Source organism: Furipterus horrens, unplaced genomic scaffold (genome assembly GCF_987537825.1).
Source record: "Furipterus horrens unplaced genomic scaffold, mFurHor1.1.pri manual_scaffold_7, whole genome shotgun sequence".
Taxonomy (NCBI): domain Eukaryota; kingdom Metazoa; phylum Chordata; class Mammalia; order Chiroptera; family Furipteridae; genus Furipterus; species Furipterus horrens.
This window is the reverse complement of record NW_028327177.1, coordinates 141,236,554-141,252,961: the sequence shown is the minus strand read 5'-3', so window position 1 is coordinate 141,252,961 and position 16,408 is coordinate 141,236,554. Positions and strand designations below refer to the sequence as shown.

Genomic DNA, 16,408 nt, shown 5'->3' with positions numbered 1-16,408 from the left:
TCTGACCACCAGAGGGCGCTGCCAACATACGAGAATTTAAGACTCTGCCTTGCAAACCATTCAGCCTGAAGGTTTCCGAAGGCGGGGACCACAGCAGCGCGGCCCCGGGCGTCCTGACCGCTCCTGGGAGTGGGACTGTGACTCCATGGCGCAGAATTCCCGGGAGCACTTGTCCCACGAAAGCCTTCTCATCCACACCACCAGACGGCGCCCCAAATGCAGCGGCCACGCCTTCCATCTACTGCTGGGCTCCCTGCCTACTGTGGTCTCTCAGAGGGCCGCACACCGGGCCTGGTCCGTGGTGCGCTCAGTTTCCTCCGGACGGGCCAGGACATGGGTGCTGCAGCCCAGAGGTAGCCTCTTGTTCTTTCTCAAGTACCTCTGCCCGTGTCACCGCCCCCGCTTTGGGCCCAACCCCAGGTAACCATTTTGTTACTTTGTACTTGACGTCTGCTCCGGAAGGGGACGGCGCTTCTACCAGCCTCACCCACGGATGTTCTGGAGTTTGGCCATCGCGATGACTTGTCTCCAGAGACGGTGGCCGCCAGTGCCTGGCCTCCCAGAACACACACACACGCCACTCCTCACGCGAGGGGCGGCCTCAGTCCCCGCCCTGGCATCTGGTTTGGCCTCAGCAATGTGACTGGCCAACAGAGCGTGGCAGAAGGAACCTTCTGGGGTTTCCAAGGCTGAGTAGTTGGAAGCCTTCTGCCTGGTCTCTTGGAATGCTTGCTCTGAGGAAGATCAGCTGCCATCTGTGGGAAGCCCTAGCCCCAGGGAAAGGCCACGGCAGGGACTCAGGGTGGGAGCCCCAGTTGCGCTCCCGGCTGACACTGTCACCTGCCAGCCGCGGGAGTGAACCCATCTGCCTTTCCTCCCACTAGCGAAGTCTGATTCTGAACGCTGCTCCCCTTCTCTGAACGCCGGCCCGTGGCCGGAAGGCAGCCATGGGAGCTGGCTGGGCATCGGACCGAGAGCGGGCGAGTGTGAAGGCCTCGGATCCCCGTTCACTGTGGCCACGAACCGGCGGGGTGGCCCGAAGGCCCTCGCACGGGCCCCGCCTCTCCCGCGGGAATGGGGGGCCGGGCCAGGTGCTCCAGGGGAGCCTGTGACGGGGCCTGTTGCAGTCTTACCGCCCCCGCGGAGGCTCTTCGCGCTGGGCTCCCGCATCCCCCTCTCACTTGGCCCCTGTCCTCCTCACCACTCCTCCCGGGGCCTTGGAGGTCGGTGTACTTTGAAGAGATTTTATTTCTCTAATGAGCCTCCAGGTCACAAACGGGTGCAGTTTTCTCTGTCTTCATAATAATAAGAACAACGACTCCATCCCTCTGAAGCCTGGAAGCAGCAGCCGGGACGACTGGCAGGCTCCTCCCACACCGTTAGGTTCCTGCCTGGTCTGCCCCGTGCCCCAGAGCTGAGCTAGCACAGCGAGCTTCCCTCCCACTGCACGCGTTTCCCCTGAAAAGGACGGAGTCAGTTTCACTGCGGGAACTACAATCAGAATGTGAACAAGATACCGGCTCCCCGAGAGCAATACTTACACCCTTTTGAATAAGAAATCAAGCCAAGTTTCGCAAAGTAAATAGCTTTTCACAGAGCCGTCGCTCTGGATTAACCTTTTCCACCTGACCAAAGTGTTTGGGGGTTGCTGTTACTGTTTAGAATAACATTTTCCAGGGTTAATTTTAGCCTTCAAATTTAATTTTCGTACTTTGCCGTGATGCTTGATTCAAGACTCACTTTTGCCTTAACTTTGACCTTCGCTCTTGCCAACATTTCAAGGGAAAAGAACTGAGCTGCTCCCAGGCGGTGCCCTCTCAGTGAGGGGCAGAGGCCGGGGCTGGCTGCCTTGGGGGCAGCGCGATGCAGCCCTTGCTCGGAGCCGGGCCGGGGCGCAGCCAGGGCGCGGGTGCAGCTACAGCCCCGGGCGCCTCATGCTGGGGCCGCGGGCGGGCACGTGCTCAGAGACGCGGCCGCAGACGGCGGGCGGGGGGGCATGCGGGGCTCGCGGGGCCCCTTCTTCTCCCTTCTGCGAGCAGCGCCCTGCCGTCCTTACCTCGGGCACTGGAAGGGGCAGAGGTAATCATCTGGGACGGTGCTGAGTGAGTGGAACTCAGGCTGGAGGAAGAAGGGCTGGCTTGGGATGAGGACAGAACAGAGACGTTGGTGACTGAGCCCTGGTACCTGGGATTGGGATACGCGAGCTGCAAAGGGAGAGAAGTCAGCAGGACAGAGGTCTGAGTGACCGGAACAGCAGGGCCGGGCGCCATGAGGTCCCCAGGCCCGGCGTCTGGCACTAAGGGGCGCCGGCACCACCCGTGGGGCAGGCTGCGAGGCCGGTCCTAGTGATGGTGCCCACGGGGGAAGCAGGGCTTAGCCGCCGGGCATGCCAGCGGAAGGCAGTCTGGCAGGGGCCGTCAGAGCAGCCAGGGCTGCGGCCGGATCTCCTTCCTGGGAGCTAAGGCCTGGACACGGCAACGCGGGCCGTGCGGGTGGAGGCGGCTTTGCCGGCTCTGGGTGCTCTGAGTCCAGAAACCGGAGAATCAGGCGGGGGCGTCAGCCCTCAGGCCAGCCCAGCCAGCAGAGAGGCGCGTCCTCCAGGTACGGTGCTCCGGCCCTGGCCCCTCGGGCGGCTCCGGTACCTGCATGTGGGGGTACAGGTCCTCGGGCGCCTCGCCCAGGGAGCCGTCTCCCAGCGCCGCCGCGTTTCCCGCTTCACTGGACGCGTGTGAGGAGAGAGAGGACGAGGAGTGGCGGCCTGTGCCCATCAAGTTCATGGGGCTGTGGACGAGAGGAGGAGACGGGGCGGGGTCAGGCCCGGGGCTGCGAGACCTCACTCGGTGCTGGGGCAGCGGGAGAACGGAGCGTGCCAAGGCGGCCCCGGCTCAGCCGCTGCGCTACCCAGCTGAGGCCGGGAGCCGTCCTGACCGTCCTGAGCCCACCCTGCCGCTCGGGGGCCCTGTGATGGGGGGCAAGGGGAGACTGGCGCAGCCTCCACCTAGAGCTGAGCGGTCCTGACAATGCCAGCAGGTTCTCAGGGGGCGTGAGGGAGACCCGCTGCGTCAGGCCACGGAGCTGAGGTCCCGTCGCTATGGACGTCAACCTGAGCCGGCGACCACCCCCGGCTGGGATCTGCTCTTTGCTCAGGGTGTCTTCCTGGCACAGGGAGGTTATCCAAGTAGCCGGCTGTGACCGTCCCTGGGCCTCCTGTCTCCTCTGTGGTCACAGGCCGGCCAGCAGCTCCCCTCTGGCCGCTGAGCACGCTCTGTGCTGCCTGCCACCCCCGCCCGCAGACCAGCCTAAGGGAGGGGCTCCTTCCCCAGCCTGGCCTTCCTGCCCTGGGGGCTCTGAGTGGCCTCAGCTGAGCCCCGGCCTCCCCAGCTGAGAGCGGCCGCTTCTCGTCCCCAGCATCACGCGCTCCCTTGGTAAAGATCCCCTGGTGATCTGCATTCCCCTGGGGGTTGCGTCGGAAGGCCTAAATGAACCAGGCGTTCGGAGCCGGCCCTGGGGTCCCGCACCACGGCCCCCACGGGGCTCGGGCTGCTGCTGGCCTGGCTGCTCGCTCACGCGCTGAGCCGTCTGCACATGCTGGTCACTCTGCCCGGACCTTGCTCCGTCACCTCCTGACCCCAGCTCTCTCCTGCCTTCACACTTCTGCTTATCCTTCAAGGCTCACCCCAAACGTCCCTCCTCCAGGTTCCCACAATACCAGGTACACGCCTGTCACCCAGGCTGACGGGACGCAGAGAGAGGCCCATGTGGACGTGGGTGAGAGGGCATGTGAGTGCGGGCACGGGCCCTACTGCAGACGCCCTGGCTCTGGCCTTGGACATTCAGACTTTGGGGAGGTGACACTCCCCAGCTGTAAGGCCGTACCTGTGCCGGTGGGTCATCTTGATGCTCTCGGGGCTCATGGGGCTGTGGGATGCGAGCACGTTGCCCCGGGCGGTGCTGGTGCCTGAACACGCAGGACTTAGCTTGTCCAAACCCGGAAACTCCTGTTGAGAAATGAATGCCCCTCCGTCAGAGAGGGAGCAACAAACACGTTATTAAGGGCTGAGAAGAGCGAGCAGGGAGAAGAATCATGTACAGCGAGCTGGACCGGAACTGCCAACCTCTGGGCAACGACCCCTTCGTGCCTGAGATGCCCTCCTAACCACGTACAGAGCTCACAGGGGGCGTGAGCAGGCTTCTTCACTGGGGAGCAGGTAGCACAGAGCTGGGCCACAGGGGAGGAAGGGCTGGTTTCCAGCTGTCAGTCAGGGGGCGCCTCTTACAGAAGGACTGGGGGTGCGTTTCATTGGATCGTTAAACGAACCAGCTCTTAGTGACCGGGCTATGTCGCCTGTGACACCGTGTGTGGGGAGTCAGGCCACAAGACCCTGACATAAGTGCCTGAGAAACAGCACTGTCCTATTTCAGCAGAATTAAATTCTTACTAAGCATGCAGACATTTCAGCAGAAACTTTTGCTTCTGGGCCCTCCTGGGTGATGGCACATTGGTCTCTGTCCCTATTTGTGACTCTGAGAAAGCAAAGAGCACACCTGAGCAGGTTTTCCCAAGTCCTGCCCAATCTGTGGGCCCGAGCCCGCTGGGGGTGCCCTGAAGAAGGAGCAGGCTTTCTGCCCCCACCTTCTGGAGCGTGCGGAAGGCTGACGTGACTGCGGGAGCCGGAGAGGACAGCCCCTCGTGTGCCCTAGACCGGCTGTGGGTGAGCATTCTGTGCTTCGTGCTGCAGGGACGGAAAGCCTGCAGGGCAGAGAGCCCGCTCCGCCCCGCGGTCAGGCTCGAGTGCGCCTGAGCCGCCTGCTGTGAGTAAGAAGTCTGCACACAGCGAACCCCGGCCAAGCCAGCGGGAGATACAGGGGAAGGAGAGGTCACGGAATACCCCTCAGATTCAGTGACGATAGCCAAGTTCTTTACCAGACAGACGGCCAAGTTTTAAGAGGAAACACAGAAGACCTTTTCTCTGCACGTTTCTCCTTGAAATACCAAGGAAGAATCATTACAGAAAGGAACGCCAGGCTCCCCAGGGCTTCCTCTGGGGACCATGCCCACGCCTCAAACCACAGACAGGCTTCTCTTTTACACTCGGTGCTGGCCACACTCAAGCAGGGACAGCTGAGACCTGCACCGAGGACCTGCAGGGACAGAGGGCCAGAGCCTCCAGCCTCTGAGGACAAGGCAAGTCACTCCCAAAGGTCAGGCCCACTGAGCTGAGTGGTCCAGCCCCCTCCAGGGCCTCTACGGCCAGTGGTGATGCCTTGGGAGAGAACTTCTTGTCCGTGACGGCCCTGCCCAGCACTGACCATCTCTGCGTCCCTCGTCTCCCTGCCACCTCTATTTCGGGGTCACAGGCAATGAGGAGGGCAGCAGGTAACTGGGCTCACACCCCTTGAGATCTGGCACGTCGGCTTGTTTAGCAGGAAGGCTTGCTTGTTTAGAAAACACGTGGAGTTAGCCCAATGGCTGGAAATGAGATGAGGGTATGTGAACAGGGGCTCGAGACCACGTGAACCCCGTTCTCAGCCAGCCAACACCCCCTGCAGACTCTCGGAGGGAAAACGGTCCCGGAGTACAGGCCCTGCTCCCACTTGTGAGCGTGAGGGCTGGGCCGGACCCGCCTGGCGGCCTCAGAGCCTGCCTGGCCCCGCGGAGAGCAGCCAGCGTGCAAGTTCCCTGCACCCCAGGCTTTCTCAGACACGAGTCACCAGACATGTTGCAGGAAGAGGGAGAGAAGGCAGGCAGGCAGCTGGAGGGGGCAGGTGTATTGAGGGGCGGGGAGGGCGAGAGGACAAGAGGAGAGGGGACAAGGGTGGGGAGGGAGACAGGAGGACAGAGATGGAGGGAGTGGGCCGGCGCAGGCTGTGCCTGACCTCCTCAGGTTCTTGGGGTGAAAGAGATCTCCAAAGAGATCTCTACTCACGGGCCACAGACTTTAGCTCTTTTCTGCCTCACAGGAAACCCCTCTTCATTGGCACAGCACCTTGCAAAGACGTTCTTTGCCCTTGAATCTGACTTCTCCTTAGGGGGCAGTGAATGAGGGGTCCCGGGCATCCTTCCCTGGACAGAATGCCACTTCTGCAGTGGACACAGCTCTCCCGTCACGCCCGGGCCTGCGGCAGCGGGGGCGGGGCGGGGGGGGGGGCTTACGTGGTGGAGACTGGCCCGCATCACGTGGAACTGATCGATCAGCTTCTTGTGGAGCGGGCGCATTTCCGGGTGCACGAACTTCTCGTGAACCGCCAGCCCGACTCCGAGGACGTGGACCTGTGAGGTGACGGACCAGGCCGCTGTGTGAGCCGGGGAGCCGCCCTTGGGAACGGCGGCCATTCTGTGGTGCATGGCCCTCCCCTCCCGGCCCCGCGTCTCTAAGCCCCGGGAGACGGACCTGTTCTTGCATGAGCTCCTTGAGCTGGGTGATCTTCTCAGCATCTCCGGGGTGCTTGGTGATGTAATCTTTATCAAAGAAGGCCTGTCAAAGAAGAGGCCACATCAGGAAGACTCTTCCCGAGACGGCTACTTAGATGGGGCTCAGGGAGTCTGAGTCTGGGGCTGCCTCCTCTTGGGCACACCCCCCAGGGCACCTCCGGTGGCCTGCTCGCCCTCCCGCCGTCACGGGTGTGTTTCCTGTGTCTAAGGACTGATGGCGGCCAAGTCACCTAAACCTGGGTGCTAGTCCCGGCCCGTCACAGCTAGATGGCCTGGTGGCCAGGGCGTGGGGCCACTGCCTCGGCCAGCCCCCGGCTCACTTCCCTGTGAAGCGCTGGGCTCCAGGGCCCCTTGGGGGCCACGTAGCACGCTTCCATAGCCAGCAGGAGTCCCTCCGTGGCAGAGTGCAGAGAATAAGAAGGGAGAACCGAGCCAGAGCTGTCCCACCTGAACCGGCGGGGGGAGCCTGAAGCCTCACCCCGGGACCACGTCAGCCGGGAAGGCCGCCCCCGGAGGCTGGCCGCCGCGCGGGCCGCTCACCTCCTGGTAGCGCGCGATGCCCCCGTTGACGGCCGCGTCGATGACGCCGTTCAGGCACATGCTGAGCAGGCTGACGTTGCCGTGCGCCTGCCGGTGCTGGTGCTGGCCGATCAGGGCCCGCAGCTCCTGGTTCTTGTTCTCCACCACCTGGATGGCGTTCTCCAGCGGGCTCACCTCCACCTGGGGCCCACGGCACGCGCGGTCAGCGCCGGCGCAGTGACAGTCTCGCCCTCCTCACAGTCCTGTGACGCTGCCTCCCTGCCCTTGTTCCTGGGGCCCAGCCTCCCAGGCCCTTTCTAATCGTCTCTGCCGGTCTGGAGGCACTGGGAAGCGGGGCGCCAGCTCTGAGGTCAGAGCTCTGGCTTCCTGTGCCTCAGAGAGCAGTGTCCCCATTTGTGAACGGGGAGACTGCAGGCACCTGCTGCCTCGGGCTGCTGTGGGGACTGAGTGGGAGAAGACGCACAAAGCCTCGGCCAGGCGGGGGCCAAAGCTCGCTCTGTCTTTCTTCAGCCCTTAGGGAAAGGTCCCCAAAGCCCGGCCGGGGCGGGGGGAGCAGCTGTGAAGCCCAGCCCCACCTGCAGCGCGGCTCACCAGTTCCCTCCTCTCCACCTCGAACCACCGCGAGATGCCCGGCAGGCTGTGGGTCAGGGTCAGCGTGGTGCGCTCGATCCACAGGCTCTGTGGGGAGGCACGGGCGGGGCAGGCCGTCAGGCAAGGGCTGCCACACCCCGCCTGTTCTGGGGACCGCACGGTGATGAGCCCTCCAGAGAGCGGGGCTTGCCCTGGTGGCTGGGGACCCTGCCCGGCTTTCCTCGGGCTGTTCACCTTGAATTCATTCTCCTTGTCCTTGGGGCCTTTGTGGAAAGGCCTGTCGTACCGGAACTTCCTCACATTGTTGACACGGTAGAAGCTCTTGACGCGATCCGGGACCCTGTCCATCTGCAGGACATCCACATAGTCTGGGATGGGCGTCACCGCATAGATCTGCAAGTCTGGACCGGAAGTGAAGGGGAAATCCAGACTTGGCAGAGGTGGACTGGAGGGGCTGGCCCGTGTCACCCCCCGAAGGCGAGAGGAGCGTCACGGCCCCGCGCCCTAGTGGCAGAGGCGGCAGCACTCAAGGGGCGCATCGGCCCAGCCCCGTCAGGCGCAGCCCTGAGCCCGCGGCGCGTGTTCAGAGCCCTCAGCCAGGCGGCCTGCGAGCCGCAGGGGCTCTCCGGCACCCCTTGCATTCAGGAGCGGAAGGGGTCGGGGCGAGGAGGGTGCCCATCCCACAGCGGGGGAAGTCCTCAGGGCCTGCCTGCTGTAGGTAAACTGTTTCCTGTAAAACAGCCTTCTAGTAAGGTGCTCTGGGGTCTCTGTGGGGAGGCAGCGTGGGGGGCCCACCTGCTTCCTCTGACAGTCAGGCAACTGTCCCGGGGTCTCCACGGAAGCTGGGGGCAGATGTGCGCCCAGCGTGTTCTTCAGAGGCCCCTGTGCCGCCCCGCTCTGCGCCCCACTCCCTCCGCCTGCCTCGCCCCTGGAGCCCAGCCGCCGTCCTCCTGACCACACCAGGGACGGTGACAGATGCACGCGGGGGTGCAGCAGGGCGGACACCGGCGGCGTCCCTGACAGCCCCCCCTCCACCCCTGCCCCTGTGCAGTGATCGCTGCTGACTGCCCAGGAGGGCCCTTCTCAGGGCGGCGTGGGCGCAGGCGGCGGCGAGCCTGAGGGGTAAGGGTCCCGCTGAAGCCCCGACGGCGAGGCCCTGCCAGGGCTAAGGGCAGGCTCAGCCGACAACCCCGCAGAGGGGCAGCAGACAGCGGGGCCTCACCTCGCAGGGCCCGCCCCCCACGTGGAAGGATACACTGGGCGTCGCACTGCAGGACGGCGTCGTCGGGGTGGTTCGGGTGCTGCATGGCCACCGCCTGCGGGAACTCGCTGAGCATGCGCTGCTGGAAGGCCTCCAGCCGCTCGTAGTCATGGCCGCGGCACACGTACTCCTTGTTCTGTCACAAACAGGAGAGCACTCTGCGCCCTGCCACAGCCCCTCCGCCACGCGGGGGTCCGCGGTCGCGCATCCCACAGACACGGCCCAGGCGCCCAGGGCGGGCAGGGGCGCGGCACTCAGTCCCTGGCCTAAGGGAGGTGGGGCACGGAAGGGGGAGGGCACGGGCTGCAGGAAGCCTGGAGGACGGAGGGCACCGAGGAAGGGCTGCGAGGTCGGGCGCGGGTCCTGAAAGGGGGAGCCTGGTGGAGAGGAGTGGGGACGGGCCATCTGCGTGGGGCCACCGTGACAACCAGGCCAGCAACAACGGCCGAGACAGGGAAAGGTGCCGCTGGAAGGAAGGGGTGCGTGGAGAGCTGGTGGGGGGCGACCGGAGAGGCCTGCCGGTGTGCGCTTTGGAAGGGTCGCTTCCGTCGGCTGGGAGAGACCACCTACACGCCGTCCGGGGCGCAGCCGGTGTTCAGGAATTGTTCACGGCAGCAGTTCCTTTGCAAATACCTCAGCGGGATAAATGAGTGTCGTTCTAAACACACGGTTCTTAAAACCCGGGCTAGGCCGTATTTGGTGTGGGTGGGGTCTCCTTTCCCCCTGGTGGCCTGAGGCCATGACAAGGCACCCCCAGCACTGCTGCGCTGTCTGCCTGCAGCGGGGGAGGCTCCTGGGAAGCCCTCGGGTGGCAGCTCTCCGCCTGTCCGCCGTTCACCAGAGCCATTTGGCAAGCGGTGCAGGGCACTGGCAGCCACCCCTGGCCCGTCCGCTGAGGCAGAGGCAGGAGGAGGCTCCCAGCGCGGGGGGACCCTGGGCAGGCCGTGGAAGACCTCGGCCTCTTTGGAATAGGGTCTGCACCCTGCTTTTACTTTCCCTCTCACGATGGGAGGACCAGCTAACGCTGGGCCGCATGTGTGGGTGGATCAGAACGCAAGGGCAACGCCGGCACAGAAGTCAAGGTCAGAAGAAGCAGGCTGGCCTCTCCAGTGGGACAGACCGTAGTCCAAGGACAGACATTTCTGAGTCACCTGCCTGATAAGCAAAACTGGCAAAAAAGGTAATTGTGAAAAACTGGCCTTTTCACAGCCACTCACAAATGTACAGTGCTCGCCAGTATCTGTCCATGGGTCAAGTAAAGAGAAACAAAGTCCCCTAAGCAGGGGGGGCCGGGTGTCTTCCTGTCTCTGCGCAGAGTACTGGGGACCCACGTCTGTGAGACGGCGCCAGCAGATGGCCCAGAGGACGCAGGCCGACAGAGCCGAAGCCACCAACGGCCTGTGTGCTCAGGAAAGGCTCAGCAGAAGCCAGGCATGTAGCACTGACCTTGGGCCCGTTGTCGGTTTCAAGTTTGCTCAGGCGAAAGCCCGGCACCCCTCCACAAGGCAGATCTGGCTGCCCCAGCTTTGCACTGTGTCCCTGTCATCTACAAGGCAAGCAGCCACCTCCTCTGACCAGCGGAGACAAGGGCAGGCAGCAGGAGGCTAGGCAGGCTGAGCTGTGCGCGTGAAGCCTCGCTCCTGGGGACTGCGCCCTCTGGGGACTCGGGTGACATTTCCTCACACCCGTTGTTATTCTTTCTCCATCACCAGCGCCCTGGACAGCACACCTGAACGTTCAGACTGTCGCTGTGAGCGTTACGGGCAGCTCAGGCGTGGTTTCTATGCCAGGTGCCACCTGTCAGCCCCCTCTGAGGGCCCCGAGACACTGATGTGCCTTGTGCTGTGAGCATGAGGGGTGGGAGTCCTTCTGCTGGGCAGGGGCAGAAATCGGGGACACCAGGTGCTGACTTCGTACCATACATCCAAAGTAACGATGCTCTGGAGTGACACCTGGCCTCTGATACACAAACGATGGGACCAAACAGGGTGAGTAAAATGAGGGCGAGGCACGGTTTGCAGATGAAATGAGAAAGAAATGGGTTACAGGGCCAGTCGTCAGCTTGTCACAGGACTTCCCCGAGACGCGGGCTTCTCGTTCCCGAGGTGCCCCCTCCAGCTCTTCTTCTGACCTTGACCCCTACTGCCGCAGGAGGCCCTGCGCTGACGGGGCAGTCAACGCGCTGCTTCTCCGAAGGCTGGCTGGGTGGTGCCCAGGCCGTGACCATGAGAGTGAGCGAGCCCCGCTCCCCGCAGGGGGTCCTCTCCTCGGTCACGTCCTGCTCCTACAGTCACTCCTGGGAAACAGCCAGAGAGCCTGCCCGAGGGGCACAAGGGCGCACCGTCTGCTGGCCGTCAGTTCCTGCAGAAGCCATGTCTCCTCTGGGTCTAGAACGACCGTGCCCAGGGAGTGCGCGCGCGGACCTGCCTCGCCTACGCGCGTGGGGCGTCTGAGCTCTGCTGCCAGCAGACGGGCTCTCTGAAGGGAGCGCTGAGCACAGCTGACCCTCGATGTGACAGCGAGCTTACTACTGCTCACTGACCAAAGCGATTGCTCCAGTCAGACAGGACCCCAAGCACATCAAAGGGACTCTATGAGCTTCTCCACTTGCTTGTGGAGACTGTGGACACTGAACTTGAGAGAGAGACTGGCGCTGGGGACACTCGAGGCTCGTCTTAGGTCTCAACTGCACCCCAGGGCCCTTTTATCAGCACAGCGTCACCGAGGTCCCTGAGAACGACCATCCCCGGGGGCCACAGCCCGCAGCCCAGCTGACTCCTCCCGGAGCCTCCGGACCGTGTGAATAAATAAGGAAACCACAGCTGTTCAGCGGCGTGAGGACCCCGACGCTCAGCGGTTCCCTCCACGGTCTGTGTCCCGGCCCAGCCTTCCAGGCAGCGGGGGAGAGAAACGTCTGTCTTCACCCTGGGCAGAGACGCGGCCGCCTGGTGGCCTAGAAACGGCTTCCCACAGCCAGAGCCTGCCCCCAAGCCCCAGGATCAAAGGGGCCTGACCTCTGGGGCGATTCAGATCAACAGTTCTCCGTCCTGGCCGCAGGGAGGCCCGCGCAGCCAGCGGGGAGAACCGCCATCCTCAGTGCGAAACCCCAGGAGGCCAGCCCGCGGCTGCGGTCAGGGCCACACGGGCGTCCTGTCTGGCTGAGGGGGTTCCACGGAGGGTCCCGGGCACTAGAAGCACAGGTGGGAAGGTTTCTAAACGTACTTAGGTGACATTCCCCGGTCATTTCCCGCAGGACCCGGGTCGAGCCGGTAGGAAAGCCGCCCCCAAGACGGCACCGCAGAGCACGCAGGGCCTACGGCGGCGGCCGGGCCGGGCAGGCAGCGCCAGGCGCCTCTGCCGGCTGTCCGTCCTTCCGAGCGACGTACCCGGCGGAATAGGGAAAAACGTGGCGGGACAGGTTATCAGCGAGTCCCGTGTAAAATGTGACCCAAGCTGGGACGACCTGCATGGACTCACCCGAAGGAAGAAAGGAAACTTCCTGCCGTAGAAGCCAACCCGGAAGAACTCGGGCTCCAGGCGCTGCTGCTCCATGATGTTGTCATAGTAGCTGGCCTCCATTTTCTGTGAACGAGAGAGGCGGCTGCCTTCGGGCTGGCCTGCCTGCCCGCGGCCCCAAGCGAGTCCTCTGAGACCCGAGGAGACATGGCTTTTGCAGAGAACACAGCAGCTCGGTCTGGCTAAGAAGCGAGCCCCTAGCCATGATCAGCCTCTGCCCGGGGAGCTGCAGGGTGGAAGAGGATGCCCCCTCCTCCTTCATCACCACCTGATGGTGGGGTGGGGACAGGCCTGTCCCAGCAGCCCCGAGAGGCTGCCCTGTGCATCCATCCCCGTGGCTGCACCCAGCTCCACAGGGACCCGGGCTTCCTGCACTTGGAGAGGCGGATGTTTAACACGTGTGTTTGACACCTCCCCGCCGCCTGCGCCCGGCCCGGTATTTCTGGTGCCGACTGACGCCCCAGCAGCCGACCCCAGGCTAACGCTCCCAGCACCGTCTCCCGTCAGTCCAGCTGCAGTGCTTTTGTTCATCGATCGTGTGAAGAGAGAGGCTAACAGAGAGAGGAGGCTCAACTGCCAATTTAGGAGATTTTAAGCTTTAAACACTGGACTACTATCCATGATGTCTGGCAGGCATGTCCAAGGCTGGGAAGCTTTTTAGTCTTGGCTGACCTGGCTTTCCATGCAGAAAAACTCAGTGGGCTCTGCCTGGGAAGACAGCACTCATGTATTCCATCAGCCCAGCCCGCCAGGAAGGAGAGGCCTTTACAGACCAGCCAAGAAGCTACTGGGAGAGGCCCACGTCTGTCACATAAGCCCGAGCCCCACCTGGGGTCGGGGACGCAGCCCAGGGGACGGGAGGGCGAGCAGAGACTGCCGGCCTCGCTGCCAGTGAGCCCGGCAGCTGTGATGGCCCAGAGCCCAGTGCCGGCCACCAGGTGTGGGGGACACATTCAAGTCCGCAGGGCAGTTTGCTTAACTTTTAAATATTTTGCTTCAAAGAAGGGAGTGAGAATGAAGTGCTTGAATGTGACCACAGGCACACCAGGGAAAGGCCTCCCAAACTTTTCAGATGAAGCTTCCCGAACAAAACCACGTCAGGAAAAGCTTCGTCACGCAGCCCAGCTGCCGCCTGCTCCCTGTACGCCCGTCCTCTCCGGCGTGTGCTGCTGCCCCTTCCCTGAGCACCTGGGGGCCGGGTCATACAATCACGGATCACGTTTATCAAGCGTTTGCTTCCCCAGCCAAACTGCAAGGGCCTCGAAGGTAAACACCTTGGCCTCTGCTCCTCCTTAAGGCCGACAGCACCAAAGTCAAGGGCCGGGCCTGCTGGGGGCGCTCACTCCGAAACCGCGGCCAGGGGAGCCCCGGGGCCTGCGGCCAGGGCGGGGTGGGGGAGTGGCGAGCTCACCCGGATCCAGCTGAGGCTCTGGTAATCGTAGAGGCTTTCGTACTGACATGCCAGCTCCCTGCACAGCGGGATTCCGAACTCCCAGCTCTGCATCGGAAACAGGACCAAGGCTTTAGCCCCGCGCGCATCCTCAGGAGGGCCCCAGCCCACATCACACACGCCACAGGGCACAGGCAAAGCCCCCCCGGGGCTCATACGTCACAGAGAACACATACGTGCGCAAAGCCAACACGCAGGGCACAGCATAGCACACGTCGGCTTTCAGGTTTCTCCTCAAACGCCCCCACCTTCCCGGGGCCTTTCCCTGACTGCCTGGTCCGGGGCAGGCACCTCGTCACTCTGAAGTTGCCTTATTTGAAAACAGCACTGGCATCGGCGTGGTGTTAGTCTCAGTGAGTCGGTGAAGTGTGCGTGGGAAGGGGCTCAGTGTAGTCCATCCTCAGGGCCTAGGGCAGTACTAGGCACGAGCAGGTTCTCAGGAAGGATCATTTAATGAGTTGATAAAGGAAACAGTGACTTTAAAATTAAGATTATTTAAGCTCAGAAACAAGCCTGGAGACCAAACCTGACAATTTGCTTTACAGAAAGATTTAAACCTTAAAGTAGGCTTCAGATAACCCTTGCCAAGCAGGCCCCAGGTCCGTCCAACAGGTGCCTGCCTGGGGAGGGCTGCAGTGGCCCTCGGTCAGGGCAATGCTGCCCGTTTCTTCTTCTTAATGCAATGCTTTCTCCGCTGCTTAGGTTGGGAACCACTGGTTTGCCTGATATTTCAGCCAGGCTCTTCTCCTTAACATCTAAATACTAGTTAATATTTTTTATACTAGAGGAAATTTTAAACATGGGAAACAGAATAGAAGAATGAACCCTTCGGAACGTGTCACCCAGCTTCAACAATGAAGAGCTCACGGCCAAGCTTTCGTCATTCAAACCCCATCCACCGACTGACTGACCCCTTCCTATAGCTTCTGAAGCAAACCTCATGTAACTGCACCCATAAATATTTCAGTATGAAAGTTTAAACAATAAGGGCTAATTTGTAGAAAAATACGGTTTGAGACAGCATCAGGGAGAAGGACAACGTATTTCCTCTGGGTCTGTGTTTCTCAGAAAGAGCATATTATTTCTACCCTTTTAAGTGATTAATGCCATGTGGATTGAAAACGCAGGATCAATCAAAAAGATTGAAAAGGAGAGAATTTTAAATAGACCCTGACCCCCGACCCCAATACAATGACTGCCTCAGGGAGCCAGAAAGTTCTCGCACCCACACGTCGCAGCTTTCAAGGGGGGACATGCCAGTCCCCTCCCTGGCTCCAGGTTCTGCGTGGGCAGGCTTCGGCGAGGGCCCACGGCAGGGCCGGCTGGCTAAGCAGCTGGGTCGCGTGCAGAATTCCGGCCCGCCTACCAGGAGCGCGCCGTGGGGAGCTGCTCATTTTGGGTCCCGTGCGGGGCCGAGGGAGCTCTGTCTGCAGACGGCAGCGCCCAGTAGGGCAGCACTTCTCCCCTCGTGGGCTCGGCGCCCCCCTGCCTGCTGGCCTCTCTGCCCCCATTTGAAACGCTGCCGCTCCAAGCCCTCCCCCAGCCCCAGTCACCTTCAGAGTAAGCCAGGACCTTGAGAGTTAAGATACTCTGCCAGCCATGAAGGCTTGTGCTGGAAAACGGACGCGTCTGGGGGCGCTGAGAGCCGCCCCCACACACAGGTGGGGAACGCGCTACATCCGCCCCGGCATCATTTCTCGTGGTTTCCTTCCTCCTGGCAGGAGGCAAGGCACCTGCTTCCCAGGGTCTGAGACCCAGTCGCTCCCACCAGCCCCGGCAGAAGTGCGCTGCTCCACACCCTTGTGGTGCCCCGACCCCCAGGGACGGCAGAGAAGCTGTCCTGACTTAGGGGCCCCTCTAGTCAAACTGGAAAAGAGGCCAGTAACAGGGACCCCAAGATTTTGTTACTTTTCCTATAACAGCCAGGTTTTGCTTTTCTGGAGCTATTACAACAAACAGAACAAAACAAAACCTGACTACTTCCCATGGAATGGTTGGCCCTGCCCACTGGCTGCATCCCGTCCCGAGGCACGGAAACAGAGAAGCTGCACCGTCCGCGTGAGCCCACAGAACAGACGTGGCAAACGCCCCCATGAGGATGCGCTCAGGCAAGGCTCCCCGAGGGGCCTGTGCGCCCCCTGCTCCCTGGCGACGCACAGCCGAGGCCGGGCCGCGAGCCCGGGAGACCCGCGAGAGAGCAGCCTGCGGGGCCTCCGGGTCCTTCTGCCCGTCCTGCGCAGCCATGGGCCTCGGGCAGGTTCTTGTCCCCACGGAGCCTTAAACCTGCTTTTCTGACCACCTCTCCGTGTGGGGTGGGGAGGGGCCCTTCCTGCTCACAGCCCTCCCTGGCAGGACCAGTCAGATGAGGATAAATAACCACGCGCTGTGCACTCTCCGCCCAGGGACAGAAGAGAGAACTAATGCACACAGAGCACCCACGGCCCCTCACACAGGGCTTACGCCACCTGCTCCGAGCCGCGGGGGCTGGCCGGGCCTGCGGGAGCTTTGGGTGGGCTGCGGGCCAGGAAGTGCGCTGGTGCGGGGCCCTATGTCCAGCCCGGGGCCAGCAAGGAGAGGCTCCGGACCAGGACGGTGCGGGAGCCAGGGGCCGTGGTGA

The 16,408-nt window shown here is 62.5% G+C and overlaps 1 protein-coding gene across 1 annotated transcript in view; it reads right to left on the bottom strand.

Moving 5' to 3' along the window:
- The window catches only part of DOCK3 (dedicator of cytokinesis 3), a 218,468-nt gene that overhangs the window by 10,245 nt on the left and 191,815 nt on the right, over window positions 1-16,408 (bottom strand). The window contains exons 39-49 of the mRNA XM_090284832.1: window positions 13,753-13,839; window positions 12,303-12,407; window positions 8,820-8,961; window positions 7,799-7,965; window positions 7,565-7,651; window positions 6,974-7,153; window positions 6,393-6,476; window positions 6,155-6,271; window positions 3,877-3,998; window positions 2,643-2,781; window positions 2,057-2,204 (exon numbers count right to left, since the gene is read on the bottom strand). Coding sequence (XP_090140958.1) covers window positions 2,057-2,204; window positions 2,643-2,781; window positions 3,877-3,998; window positions 6,155-6,271; window positions 6,393-6,476; window positions 6,974-7,153; window positions 7,565-7,651; window positions 7,799-7,965; window positions 8,820-8,961; window positions 12,303-12,407; window positions 13,753-13,839 — 1,378 coding nt within the window. The remainder of the gene's footprint in view (window positions 1-2,056; window positions 2,205-2,642; window positions 2,782-3,876; window positions 3,999-6,154; window positions 6,272-6,392; window positions 6,477-6,973; window positions 7,154-7,564; window positions 7,652-7,798; window positions 7,966-8,819; window positions 8,962-12,302; window positions 12,408-13,752; window positions 13,840-16,408) is intronic.